We start from the raw sequence: 14,594 nt of genomic DNA on the forward strand, positions 1-14,594 counted from the left end.
GGCCCAACTGTGATGGTTTTAACTGCCAGGTTCACACAGTCTAGAGTTACCCGGAAAGGGAGATCGGGCTGGCCTCTTGGCACACGTGTTGGGGATTCACTGGGTTATAGTAGCTGAGGTGGGAAGATCTGCCCACTCTGGGTGTCACCATTCCGTAACTGAGATCCCAGTGGGCGGAGTAGAGGCAGCCATTCCCTTGCTCTACGTCTCTGGACAATGGAAGCAGTGTGACCAGGAGTTTAAAATCGCAATCACAGTGGCTTCTCTCACAGGACAGAGTGAGTGTAACCTGAAATTTTGAGTCAAATAACCCCCTTTCCTCCCTAAACTTTCTGGAGGGTGTTTTAGTTAGGGTTTCTATTGTTGTATGAAACATCACAATAAAAAAGGAAATTGCTGGTGTGTGTGTGTGTGTGTGTGTGTGTGTGTGTGTGTCCCCGTCTGTCTGTCTGTCTGTCTGTGTATCTTTGGCTTACACATTCATATCATGGTTTATTACTGAGGGAAGTCAGGACAAGAATTCAAACTGGACAGGAACCCAGAGTCAGGAGCTGATGCAGAGGTCATGGAGGGGTGCTGCTTACTGGCCTTGTCTCCATGGCTTGCTCAGTCTGCTTTCTTATAGAACCCAGGACTACCAGCCAAGGGGTGGCAGCCCCCACAATAGGTTAGATCTCCCCCATTGATCACCAATTAAGAAAATGCCTTTCAGCTGGATCTATCTCGTGGAGGCATTTCCTCAAATAAGGCTTCTTCCTCTCTGATGATTCAAAGTTGTGACAAGATGATACACAAAACCGCCCAGTACATGGTGATTTTTTAAAATGCGCGCTCTCTCTCTCTCTCTCTCTCTCTCTCTCTCTCTCTCTCTCTCTCTCTGTGTGTGTGTGTGTGTGTCTGTGTGTGTCTGTCTCTATGTCTCTCTGTGTCTCTCTGTCTGTCTGTCTCTCTCTCCCTCTGTGTATGTGTTTAGAGGTTATGGGGGTGTTTGTGGGAGCATGTGCCCATGTACATGGAAGAATGGAAGACACTATTGGCTGTGTTTTCTCCGTAATTCTCATTGTTTGAAGCACAGAACCTAAAGATCGTCAATTCAATGAAGCTAGCTAGCTGGTGAGTGTTAGAAATTGCCCTTGCCCCTCCCCCACCTTTAACTCCAACCCCAGAGCTGGGGCTATAATAACTGAGCCTCCCAGATCAGGTTTCACATGAGTGCCTCATATCGACCTATAGGCACCTCACATTGACTTATAGACACTTCATATTGACCTATAGGCACTTCATATTGACCTATAGGAACCTCATATTGACCTATAGGCACTTCATATTGATCTATAGGCACTTCATATTGACCTACAGGCACCTCATATTGACTTATAGACACCTCATATTGACTTATAGACACTTCATATTGACCTATAGGCACTTCATATTGACCTATAGCCACTTCGTATTGACCTATAGGCACTTCATATTGACCTATAGGCACCTCATATTGACTTATAAACACTTCATATTGACCTATAGGTACTTCATATTGACCTATAGGCACCTCATATTGACCTATAGGCACCTCATATTGACCTATAGGCACTTCGTATTGACCTATAGGCACTTCGTATTGACCTATAGGCACCTCATCTACTGAACCATTTCCCTGGCTTCTACCTCAGTTTCCAGGATTTCACAGGCTTCACGTGTCACTTACCATCAGCACTTTAAATCACAGGGTCATTTTGAGTGAGATGTACTTCAGTGGTAAGGTGAACCACCCTGTGTAAATCGACTGTGGATGGGGAGGGTCCAGAGTGCTCAGGCATCTGAGTTTGTCTGAATATCATTCTAGGGCCGTTTTCAAATCATTCGCTGCTCCACCAATATTCTATATAACTGAAAAGGTAAATCACAAAATCAATCTGCTGACATCAAAAGTAAATAAGCAAACTTCAGTGTGATCCTTTGAATGCCCAACCAGAGCAAGGGAAAAACAGTCAAAAAAAAAATCAACCTTTATGTTGATTTCAGTAATTACAGACAGCCACTATAAATACGGTTTTTATGGAGTGAGTGTGTGTGTGTGTGTGTGTGTGTGTGTGTGTGTGTGTGTGTGTGTTGGGACAAAGGAAACCAGTAATCACTTTTGCTATTACTAACTGTGGCTCTCTGGTATGGCACAAAGGAAGTCAACTTTAACAGCAACCCATCCACAAAGCCTTCAATCCAAAATGTGTTGCCTATGAGATGTGCAAGGGAAAAGATGGGGCACTGTCAGAGAGAATGGCCAACCAATGACTGCCCTAAATTGATACCCATCCCATGGGCAAGAACCAATCCCTGACACTGTTAATGATACTTCGTTATGTTTGCAAACAGGAACCTAGCATAACTGTCCTCTGAGAGGCTCCATGCAGCAGCCAATGGAGAGATATTCAAAGACTCACACCTAAGCAAGGCTCAGGGAGCCTTGTGGAAGAGGTGGGAGAAAGATTGAGGGGCCTGAAGAGGTCAGGGACTGCACAGGAAGACCAACAAAGTCAACTAACCTAGACCCTTGGGGGCTCCCAGAGACTGAACCACCAACCAAAGAGCAAGCATGGTCTAGACTTAGGCCCCTTGCACATATGTAGCAGATGTACAGTCTGTTCTTGATGCAGGTCCCCCAAACAAATGGAACAGAAGCTGTCCCTGAGCCTGTCTTCTATCTGCCTGCCTATAGATCCCACACCGTAAATGGACAGCCTTGTCTGACCCCAGTGAGAGAGGATGTGCCTAGTCCTGCAGCAACTTGATGTGCCAGGTTGGGGTTAGGAGATGGGGTGAGTGAGGGAAGGTTGATTGCCAGAAGGGGACTCCCCTTTATTCCCTTTATAAGGGGAGTCGGGGGAGGACTTACGTGAGGGGGAACAGGGAGAAGGGCTGATATTGGGTTGTAAATTGAATAAAAATAAATATGTGATAATAATGAAAAAGATTTATTTGGTTAAGGGAAACCCAGCAGCCTTCATTTGATCCGGGTGGTCAAGGGAAACCTCTGGTATATTTCGGGTCTTCATGTAAGATTTCTTAGGTCTGTGTATTAAAACACCCTGAAAGCACTGACCAGCAAAACCAGCAAAACCAGCAACGGGAGTCTCTGATACCCACCCAGAGGAACCCAGGCTGTTTGGAGAGATGATGGGTTCCAGGTGTGAGTCAAGGGGTTGATGTGTTGAACCCGGAATATCCCGACATAGGAGAAAGCAAGGAAGCCATGAAGAGGTTCCAAGGTCATCCCACAGGGACCCATGGGAGAGTCTCCTGACACAGAGCAGTAAGGATCATCAAGGAGGCGATGGTGGCAACCCGTCAACTCTGTTTACATCCATGAATTCCCTATGCACATCAACAAAGCACCCTGAAAAAAAGTATCTTCTCACTTATTATTTTATAAGCTGGGAAATAAGTGAGTGAGTGCATGCATGCATGCATGTGTGTGTGCGTGCATGTGTGCGTGTGTGTCTGTGTGTGTGTGTGTGTGTGTGCATATTACTTGTGTGTGTGTAACGTGTGGAGGTCAGAGGCCAACTTCAGATGTTACTCCGTAGATTCCATCAATGGTTTTTTCTGTGTTGTTTGTTTGTTTGTTTGTTTACTAGTAGGGGTGACACACTGGCCTGGAACTCTCCAAATAGCCCACCCTGCCCACCGGGACCTGGAATTCTCTCTGTTTCCATCTCACCCTCCTGGTATCACAGGAGCACATCCCACACTCGGCTTTTCCGAATCTCAGGTCTTCAAGCTTACCCAGCAAGCACTTTGCCAGCTGAGCCATCTCCTCAGGGTCCATTTGCCCATTGGTGGACCTGCTGCTTCTCGAGCTACCAAATCATCAATGAGGGATATTTCTCTCTGGAAAATTTTCTTTCTAATACGTGGGAAGTAAGTGATAGTTTTAAACGTCACCGGTTTGCCGGTGTGGTGATCCCTGTTGTCAGCATCAGAAGAAAAGATGAAAGCCACACGTTACTCACTCTGTGGTGGAATTTATTTTAAATTTAAATTTGATTAAACTCTTACAATACTTCCCAGGACACAGGAAATGCAGGGATACCTTCCTGCCATGCCACAGTGAAACACAGATGATGGGAAAAATGAAATTTCTCATGAACAGTGAAGGAGACAGAGGGATGGCTGTCCACAGTGGGGAGCTGTCCTGGTTAACCTTAATTTTGTGACACAACGTAGAGGCATCTGGATGTAGGAGGGACCAGCCCTATGTGGGCGGTGCCATTCCCCATGCAGGTGGGACTAGCTGAGCTTGAGCCCATGAGCCAGTTAGTGTTCCACTGTGATTTCTGCTTTGGTTCCTTCTTGAGTACCTGCTCTGACTTCCCTCGAAGATAAATTGTGACATGGAGTTGTAAACCAAATAAACCCTTTCCTCCCCAAGCTGCTTTTGATCAAAGTGTTTTTGTCATGGCAACAGGAATGAAAACAGAACAGACAGGCAGCAAGAGAACACTACAGATGGGATGCCTGTAGGGCATGTCTTCATCCACAACAAACAGGTCTTATTTGACCTTGTTGTCAGCATCCCAGCACTGTGACAAAATGCCTAAGACAATCAACTTTAAAAGAAAGAAAGGTTTGTTTGGACTCATGGTTTTGGAGTTTTTCTGTCCATGGTTGATTGGCTCTGTTGCTTTGAAATCCATGGTGAGAAAGACATCAGGTGCTGGAGCAGAACAAACTGTTTACCTGTGTGTGTGTGTGTGTGTGTGTGTGTGGGAGAGCAAGGAAAAAGAGGAGGAGGAGGAGGAAGAGGAGGAAGAGAAGGAAGAAGAGGAGGAGGAAGAAGAAAAAGAAGAAGAGGAAGAGGAAGAGGAGAAGGAAGAAGAGGAGGAGGAAGAAGAAGAAAAAGAAGAAGAAGAGGAAGAGGAGGAAGAAGGAGGAGGAGGAGGAGGAGGAGGAGGAGGAGGAGGAGGAGGAGGAGGAGGAGGAGGAGAAAAAGAAGAAGAAGAAAACTATCCAAGATCCCAGTCACCTTTTGAAGAGCTCATCTGCAGCAACCTAATGTCATTCCCCTGGTGACCAGGCCTTTAATACATGGGAATGTGAGGCTGCTCTTTCAAGTTACCAGCTCAAACAACCAAATACTAAGAGAACACTGGGACAAATAGGTGTTGCCTAAATATCTGGTGGTATTAATGAACGAGTATCTAGTTTGTCTAATCCGATGCTAAATCATACTTTTACCAAAGAAGACTTTTAGAAAGAAAACCCAGGGATAATTTGAGCAGCCCTAATCTAAAAACCTCAAATCTGGGATTTCAGTTTTAGTTTTTCTACAGCATTTTAGACTTTAGAGTCTGAGATGAGGGATGGGTCCTCAGCCTCAACATTTATGCAAACATTTAAGAATCTGGAAAACCTGAACTCTGAAACATGTCTGGTCGGGAGCATTTCTGATGAGGAACATCTAACTTCCTCCAGGTGCTGTAATGGAAGGTCACGGTAAAAGTTAACTCGGTGCAAACAAAACATTGTTGCTAAATTCTAGTTGTCTGGGCAACTTTCTTACAGTTGAGGAGAAAGTGGAGAGACATTTATTCAAGCACAACATTTTAGGAAAAGCAAGGCTGGGAAGTAGAGTTCTGTGGGTGAGTCTGGTAGGAGGACAATGGACAAGCCTCTGGTGTTCTCTTTCTGACGGTACCTCCAGTTGCTTCCTGGGTGTGCTGCTGGGGTTCCAAAGCACCTGGCTTTGGGAATCACTCTGTCCTTGACTGTTAAAACATACTAGGATCGCCAGGTCGTGGTGGCACAGGCCTTTAATCTCAGCACTGGGGAGGCGGAGGTCACATGTGAATCTCTGTGAGTTCAAAGACATCCTGGTCTATAGGGCAAGTTCCAGGACAGCCAGGGCTGCACTGAGAAAGCCCGTCTCAAAAAAAAAAAAAAAAAAAAAAAAAAAAAAAAAAACAAAAAACAAAAAACAAAAAAACAAAAAGCAAAAACACCAAAACAAAACAAAACAAACAAACAAAAACAAAACAAAACAACAACAACAACAACAAAACCATTTTGTGACAGCGTGGCTCTCTGAAGGAGACTTGTTCTCCATTTGCATTGAGCTTCCATCCATGAACTCCGTCCCTTTCCTGCCACATTCTCTGAGAGTGCCCAGCATCCCCTCGTGTGTGTCTAAACCCCTCTGTCATTACGCAGCTTCCCCATCCCACCTGCCACCGCACCTTAGAAACCACTAAACGCAAAGGTTTCCCCTCCTGATGCCCAGCTTGGCCAAAGCCCCAGATCTCCAACTTCACTTTATTTGACCCAAGACACAGTGTTGATTGTTCGTTTCTCTAACATTCAACACCTGTCAGTCACTGCTGGGCTGCAGCTCCACACAATCAGCCTTGAGCTTGGTCCCCAGACAAGGGCTAGGCTCCGTGCACGCTCGCAGGAAAACCGATGCCATTTGGGGACATAAATACTATATTACAGACCCTTGGGTGGGGGGCGCTAAATCACAGGGACTCTGCAACTCACACTGACGGGGTTTAGGTGAAAGCTCTACCTTGTGCTGTTGTGCCTTCTCAGAAAGCTTACATCACCTCTCTGTGTTTCCGCTTCCTGATTAATAGCAGATTCTAATCTACAGGGGTGGGGGTGGGAGGTGTGTGTGTCCCATCACCAGATGAGTCAGCATTTGCAAATCACTTAAAGGATGGTGATACAGAGTCTCACACACTCCTAGACCATTCTAGCTGCATTCTGTTGTTACTGTTGCATGTGGCCAAACACCCATACAGAAGATACAAAGTTTAGCTTTTTTTTTTTTTTTTTTTTTTTTTTTTTTTTTTTGTGGTTCTTTTTTTTCGGAGCTGGGGACCGAACCCAGGGCCTTGCGCTTCCTAGGCAAGCGCTCTGCCACTGAGCTAAATCCCCAGCCCCCAAAGTTTAGCTTTTTTTATCCCAGGGGTATGGACAGCATAAGTAAACACCCTGAGTGCCATACCCCAGTTGTACCATCGAGGCACAATGCATCCCTCGCTCTCTCTAAGCTAGCGTGACGGGAATGTTTGTGTAGTTAGCTATCAGACATGGGATTTACTCACTAAACCCACGTTGGTGACACAGGTAAGAGCCAAACAGGAGGTTACACAGCTGTAGAACGGGCGCTCCTGCTTCATCTGTGTTCATTCAAGGGCATCTGGGGTCTGGAAGAAGATGGACCATAAAGAGGAGAGGTGGGATTCAGATTAGACACAAAGTAGAACTTCCCAGATATGTCGATCAGCAAACCCTAAGTGGTAAATGCTTGACTTTAATTCTCCCCAACCCCCCACCATGTGAAGAAATAATCTCATAATCTGAAATGGTTTTATGAAGTCCTCTTTAAGGCCACAGAGACAGATCAGTTTCATTATCATATTTCCCATTATCTCTGTAATTATTTGACGTTTTCACCGCACACTGGACTTTTGGAAATGAGTTTGAACTGTCAAGGTACCTGAAGTCCCATCCGTGCAGGGAGGCCATGATTAGCTTGGCTTTATTCTGAGAATCCCTGGATACAGAGAGATCAAAGGGTGGCCCAGGGTAACACAGCACTGATGGCAAGCCCAAGTTAAAACTAAGAAGGTTGGCAGCTCTCTCTGAGTCAGGGATGCTGCCCAAAGGACACAGAGGCATAGACATCTCTTCGGCTGTGGCTTGGGGATGCCTAGGTTGACAGATTCCAGAATCCCTTTGGCCCTGGCTCTCCTTCCATAACTGAAAGTTATACCACCATCAGGGACAGAAGGGTCCTGAAGAAATGTTTTGTTTTGTTTTACAAAGGGTTTAACTCACCAGGGAACTCTATCCAGAAGCTGGTATTGGGAAGGATTCTGAGGACTGGTCCCAGGAGTGCGAGTCAGAGTTAGCAATGTCTTCCAGCGATTCCGAAGGGTGAATACCACTTGTGCTCCGGGTGTGTGTCCACTGCTCGCTAAGCAGCATGGTGATGTGTATCGACTCTTGGCATGGCTCGTTGGCTCCTGGGGAAGCAGAGAGAGCGGGCACACTGTCGGAGAGACAGAGATAGACAGGAATGTCTCTACTGTATACAATGACAGAGGAACCGGGCTTTGAGTTGTTTATATTAGAGAAGCCAGTCCTGATTTTTAGATCATGTAACCCTCACGAAGGCCATGTGAAATATGTATTAATGTCAGGAGGAACGGAGGGGAGGTCAGGTAGAAAAAAATGAGGTCAGGGGGCTCAGGTAGAAAAAAATGAGCTCATCCAGCTAAAAAGTGGCAGAGCTGAGCACCAGGCCCAGCCCTATCTGATTCTAGAGGCTGTGCATTTAGCCTCTAATAATAATTGATTTTCTTTACTAAACTAGTTTCCACAGACTGCTTTGTAGCCTGCCCGTCCTGTTGACTCTGTTAATCCCCCTAGCCAGTCTATTTGAACCCGAAATATTTGGTCTTTGTGGAGTGTTATGGAAGAAACGTCATATGAGATATTGAAATGGAAGTTTTGGAAAGAGGGAGGGTTCTTCGTTGGGTATTGGACTGGACTTGAAGCACGGTGGAAATGCACCTCTCTTTCCACAAAAGGTGTCTCCAGAAAGTGGAGTTGGAAAGGGAAGACCCACTTTTGTGGGGCTGGCGGACTGTGACACCAGACAGAAGAACTGGTAGGGTTGAGCGAGCTTAAACCCAGGGAAATCTCAGAACTGAGAAGGTGTGAGGCCAGCTCCCTGCCAAACTACCTGATCTGGAACATATAACCATGACGCCCCACTGGGAGGACCACGAGAGTTGGTCATGTAGCATGAAAACCTGGAGTTCTCCATGCTAATGGAGATAGGTCCTGAGTGTTCAGCCAATAGGCTTCCCCTCCTAGGCATTTCTTCCTGCAAATCTAATCCTTGGTTCACTCTCAGTAAGATGTATGCATTCACATCCACCGTCAAATAAAGCAGTTCGGACAAGCAAGGTCCTTCATCAAGGATCGCCCAGGGATAGGGAGGGGAAAGGCCTTGGACATAAAGAGTCGCACCTAAATCTCCCAGAGAAGGCCTTCTCTCTTCCAGCCCATCCAGACTATTGGCATTCACTCGGAACCAAACCGGATTGCACCCTGTTCTGGTACCCATGGACCCCCGTTCCCAACTTCCTCAGGTCCCCAGCAACGTCTAGATACACAGCAGTCTGGGAACCACAGCATCTATCCCAAACCCAAATCCTCATCTGGGAAAACACAGGCGGGGACCCCTATTACAGACTGTGTTCTGCCTCCCCTGAATGGTTTGCAGGCGGCACTTAGGCACCCCAGCGGCGGCGAGCCAGACAAGCAGCAGGACACACTTTAAGTACAGATGGAATTGTCCCATGGACCTGCAGTTCCAGACTATGTAAAAAGGATCCAAAAGATTAAAAAAAAAAAAAAAAAAAAAAAGATGTGCAGCAGCTTTCATCTGCCTCAGCTTCCTAACACGGTGTAACAGGACCAGCTGTCTCACAGGCTCCCATGCTCCCTCCGCCCCCCCATGCCCCGCCCCGCCGCCGCCATGATGGACTCAAACCATGAGCCAAATAAAGACTTCCTTCCCTAGTTTGCTTCTTGTCAGGGATTTGGTCACAGCAACAAGATAACTAATACAGCAACTGAGGTCACTCCTTCAAGATTATCCAGCTAGGAGTGGCAGGGCTGAGACTAGGTGTCTGGGTGCTCGGCCCTGAGCTTGTCAGAGGAGGTGCACAACTTGATAAAACACAACACCGTGTGCTTCACAGCATGGGATGACTGGCGCCTTGTGGACTTTGCCTAGTTACAGTCCGATAGGCCTCCGATCCCCAGAGTTCTCTCGCAGAGTCCCACTACTCCGTTAGAGTCACACGGGCACACTGCTCGGCCATCTTAAACTTCTGCTTCCTTATCTGTACACGAGTAAAAAATAAAAAGCTTGCCCTCTCACCTCACCTAGTTGCTCTGGGTTTCCAAAGAGGCAAGGATGCCCAACTGCAAGCTTTGCCGTAATAAGAACAGACATAGTTAGGCTGGAGAGGTGGCTGGCTGCTGTGGTTAGAGCACTTCCCGAGGACCAGAGTTCGAATCCCAGAACCAACACTATGTGACTCACGACCACCTTTAACTCTAGTCCTGGCTAAGTCTGACTTCAGTGGGACGCCCATACGGACGACATTCATGCGCTTACACACTAAAGATAAATTAAACCCCCTTTAATGAAAGGGCAGACACACCTCTGCAAGGTGTTGGTTGATTGGTGGATGTAAGGTCCCACCTACCTGTTTCTGGAAAGCAACTCATTTCATATCCAAACGTCATGACTAGGATCTCTTTAAATAGCCAAGGAAACGAAGAAGGAAGACAGCTCAACGGCTTTAAAGTGACAACAACCCAGGGGTTGCTAGGTCCTCAAAGCAATCTAAGAATGGGGAATTTGAATGCAGGGGATCAGGAAGAGGGAGATGGAAAGTTCACTCCCTAGTTTACTTTCCCCTGTCCTCAAGCCTTCCAGCCCCAAGCCCATCCCAACTCCTAGTCTCTTACTACACCCTTTAAAAGCCAACGAATGCGCTTCTAGTTATTGACCAGAAGGGGTCACTGCGGAGCGAGCTCTGGGCGCTCCTAAACCGGTACACAGCCATCTACTACACACAAACCCGTCCCGTAGCCTCTTCCAGGCCAACGTTCACTCGGTATTCCTGTGTCCCGGCTTCTCTCGCCCCATCCTGTTCTCCTCTCCCTCACTCTGCCCCACCCCGCGTACCTCCTATTCTCTTGCAAAAAATTTATAAAGTTCGCACTGATGTTGGGGGTCTTCGCCTCCAACTGCTACTAGGTCAACAAAAAATTAGAAAATTTTTTCACCCTTTCCACCGGGTGGAACCCGGTGTCAGGGCTGTAAGACTTAACTGAGGCTCCTTCTAGGAGTTTCAGTTTTAAACTCTGGAGGTAGGTGAAAGTGGTCAGTGTACCAAGTATTAAAGGGCTCCAGAGGGCTGGGGAATCTCACTAGGATATCTTCCCTAAAAAGACCCTTAAGGTAAAACGGAGAGACATTGTTGTCTACATCCTGCTCATCTGGAGTTTGAGATTCTGAGCCTCTCTGATGGGACTGGGAGGGGCGGAGAGGGCAGGAAGAAGATGGAAAGACCAAAAAGTTACTTATAATCCCAAGAACCCCTCCCCACCCCACACCCTACACACACACCCCGAAAGCTTTCTTTGCCAAATCGGACTGTTGTTTCACACACAGGCTGCGGGTTCTCAAGGGGGTGGGGAGAAGGGGTGGGGGAGGGGTGTTCTTTTTGGAGGGCTTTGGCAGCGGGGACTCGAAGCAGGCCGGCTGCGAGGCACAAAAGAGATATCCTTTATAGCGCCGCAAGCACAGATGTGACGCTGCGCCCCTCTGCGGGTGGGGGCCGGCTCGACAGATGGCGAGAAACGGTGCTGGTGACGGATTGTCCATCAAATGGCATTTTTGGGGTGGGGGGTGGGAGAGGCCGCGGCCCCCAGGCGTAAAGAAAACCATAGGGGCACCCCCACTTTGCAGTCCTCGGCAGCCCCTCCCAGAAGTGGGGTAGGTGAAGGCAGGTTGGCGTGGGTGGAGAGGTGGGGCATTTTTTAGTAGCTCTCTCAATGGAAGATGCGCTCCAAGTCTTGCAAAAGGATAGGGAGGTGGCCCAGGCCCGGGAGTGCGCATGTAAGGGTTGAGGAGAAGGCCTGCGACGACGGAGGAGGGGTGAGGGCTGAGAGAGAGGATCGCCTTTTTGGTTCTGTTCAAGGTGTTGGGGTTGCTTCTCAGAGGGGTCAGAGCCGCAACTCAGTGGCCACGGGGCCTTGGAGACAAGCGCTCACCCCTCCCTTTCTCCTCCTCAGACCTGCGGGCTTTTGTTATGCAGATGGCGGCGGGAGGCTGAGCCAGAGAAGGAGGGGTTGCTGGGGAAGGAGGAGACGGAGAAGGGGAGGGAGGAAAGTACAGCTCGCGCGACCAGCCTCCCTTTTCAACGTCACATTGTGCAAGAGACAAAACCCGGGCGCGCCGGAGCTCACACGCGCACGCACGGCAGACGCCCCGGTCGCCTCCTCTCGGTTCTCTGCGCGGTAGAGAAAGCCGGCCCAGCTTTGCTTTGCGGAGGACGCGGAGCTCAGCCTGCTCCCACCGCAGCTCAGAACCAAGCCAAGAGGTGAACCCAGCCGGTGGACCACCTTCTTTCTCCGCTGCCTGCCTAGACCAGAGACGTCCCATTCTATCCCATCCCCCGCTCTGAACTCCGATCTCTCCCCACCCCACCCCTTGGGGGTTTCACGCGGACAGCGCCCCGGAGCCCAGGGCGTGTCATCGGGTTTGGAATCCACGTTTCAGCACTTCGGACAGCGCCCCGGGCTCTTGGGCTTTCAGGATGGCGAGCCTGCAGCAAGGCGAGAAACAGCTGTTTGAGAAGTTCTGGAAAGGGACCTTCAAAGCAGTGGCCACTCCGCGTCCCGAGAGCATCATCGTCGCCAGTATCACAGCCCGCAAGCCGATGCCAAGGTAATGACCTCGTTCATGAGTTAGGGACACTGGGAGGTTTCCCCTCTTCTTGCCTGTGTCCCAGAATCTTGAGAGGTGGACGCAGGCAGCTGGGCCAGGGTGCCTGGACTATGCCCGTCACACCCGGTATCTTACGCTGGAACATGAGAAACAATCGCTTGTGTAAGGAAAAGGCTGTTGAAAAGGGGCAGGAATTCTTTGATGGGGAACAACACTCCCACAGACTCCGCACCTCCCATGCAAACCCCTTTGCTTTCTTAGGGTGGGCGGTGTGGCTCCAGGTTTGTACTTGACTGAAAACTTTTCTAGCTATCAACCGGCAAGCTTATCGGTCAGGGGGGCGACGCATTGGTGGGTTTGGTGTGGCAGGGGATGCTGTACAAAACGCGAACTCCGCTCAGCCGGTGTTCAATACACGCTTGCTAACCCTCAGCTCAGAAACAAGTGGGCTCTGAACATTTCAACAAAAGCCCATATGCTATTCCCTCAGATACGCTCGCTCCAAGCAGCACCCTCCTCCGTGCCTTAGCTGAAGCTGCTGGTGGTGTTGAATTCTTTCCTTTCCAGCACCCCAAACCAAAACTCTGAGCTCAAAGTCATCATGAAGATAATATTGAAAGTTTTACTTTATTTTATTTCTTTAAGGATCTTGTGGCTTTGAACTTTGGAATGAGTTGGGGTGCTGGAGCGGTAGTTTAAAAAAGACAGGAGGGGAGAGCAAGGGAAGAAATAGGAAGGCAGGAAAAAAAGAACAGGGTGCAGGTGCAAAGAGAAGAGGGTGTTGAGGGGCACGGAGCCTTCCACGACAGAGAAAAACCCAATATTTTTCTAGATCGTTAGACTCAGAAGACTTTGAGATGGCTGTGCCCTCTGTCATGGAAAATCAAGGCTATATGAAAACTCATCTCTCGCTGCTGCTGGCTGAGCGTTTCTGAGAGTTAAAAGGACAATCTGGGGGGACCACCCGCAGGATTGATTAATCCTGGCAGGCTGCATTAGGGAATAGATTGAAGACATGTCTGGGAAAGAGAGGCTGACAGAATGCCTCATCCAGCTTCAGCTGACTCTAAACTTCCCAGCCAAGTGTGGGGTCAACGAAGGCTGACTGGAGAGTAAAACCACATCGAGGAACTTTCCTTTGTTCTGACTGACGCTCAAACAGGTCTTTCAAACAAATGGAGCATCCTGTATGGGGAGTGGGTGTACAGGAAGCAGGAAGGAGCAGCAGAATGTAGAATCCTGTAACCAGAGTGGACTTGTGCACAGGAGAGTGGGGTGAGGGGTAGGGGGGAAGCCCGCTGATTCCAGCTGGAGAGGTGGGGGAGTCTGGGGCTGCACGTGACATCAGATGCCATCGAAGCTGTCACTGTCTGCTTGCTCAGAGGTTCTTGGTGGAGAGTTTGACGTCAGTGCTTTTACATCCCTGGTCTTCTGCCACTGGCTTCACCTTCCTGCATGTACTGTTGGCACAACAGTGCTGCAGTGGCGAGAGAAAATGGCCTTGCCAGTGGTACCAGGGGTTGTCTGGCAGCAGAAGTGTTTGGTCCACAGTTTTCTATTTTATAAGCTCATGGGCAAGAAACCAGGTTCTTGATGTTTCCATTTAGAAGAGTGTCCCTAATATCACCATGCTTGGAACCTTCACGTTCTGTCTGTCTGTCTGTCTGTCTGTCTGACACCACCAACATACCATTTTCTTGCCAATAGCTTTGATCCTATGACTGGGCTGCCACTTAGCCTCCAGCTTTTTTTTTGTTCATCCTGATTTAAGCCGTGTGTGACTTTCACAAGAGTTCCACGGGCCCTCGGTGCTCTTCTCACTCTTGATATATTTTAATGTCCCAGGGGTTTCTATCCCACTGTAAAAACACCTTTGAAGTTTATGTCGGAGTTCTATAAGCCCCCGATTGATATTATGCAAGGATACTCCTCTGATGGGCAGTTCCTCTCTGTAGAACACATTCTGGCTTGTCGATGTTTTATCTAATCCAGGGTAGAGATTTCAGGGACCATTTGCATCCAACCCTCCCCCCCACCCCCCCCCCCGAGAAAG

At 48.5% G+C, this 14,594-nt stretch overlaps 1 protein-coding gene across 3 annotated transcripts in view; it reads left to right on the plus strand.

Moving 5' to 3' along the window:
- Window positions 1-11,490: 11,490 nt before the first annotated feature.
- Srrm4 (serine/arginine repetitive matrix 4) overlaps window positions 11,491-14,594 on the plus strand; it is a 159,915-nt gene continuing 156,811 nt past the window's right edge. For 2 of the 3 annotated variants that reach the window (XR_005491668.2, XM_039089708.2), the window contains exon 1: window positions 11,561-12,541. Coding sequence is in view for 2 of the 3 variants with exons in the window: in XM_039089708.2 (XP_038945636.1) it covers window positions 12,411-12,541 (131 nt within the window). In the remaining variant the exon portion in view is untranslated. Of the gene's footprint in view, window positions 12,542-14,594 lie in introns of all 3 variants that reach the window. The other variant, NM_001346306.1, reaches the window with a different exon arrangement.

This window comes from Rattus norvegicus, chromosome 12 (genome assembly GCF_036323735.1).
Source record: "Rattus norvegicus strain BN/NHsdMcwi chromosome 12, GRCr8, whole genome shotgun sequence".
Classification (NCBI taxonomy): Eukaryota; Metazoa; Chordata; class Mammalia; order Rodentia; family Muridae; genus Rattus; species Rattus norvegicus.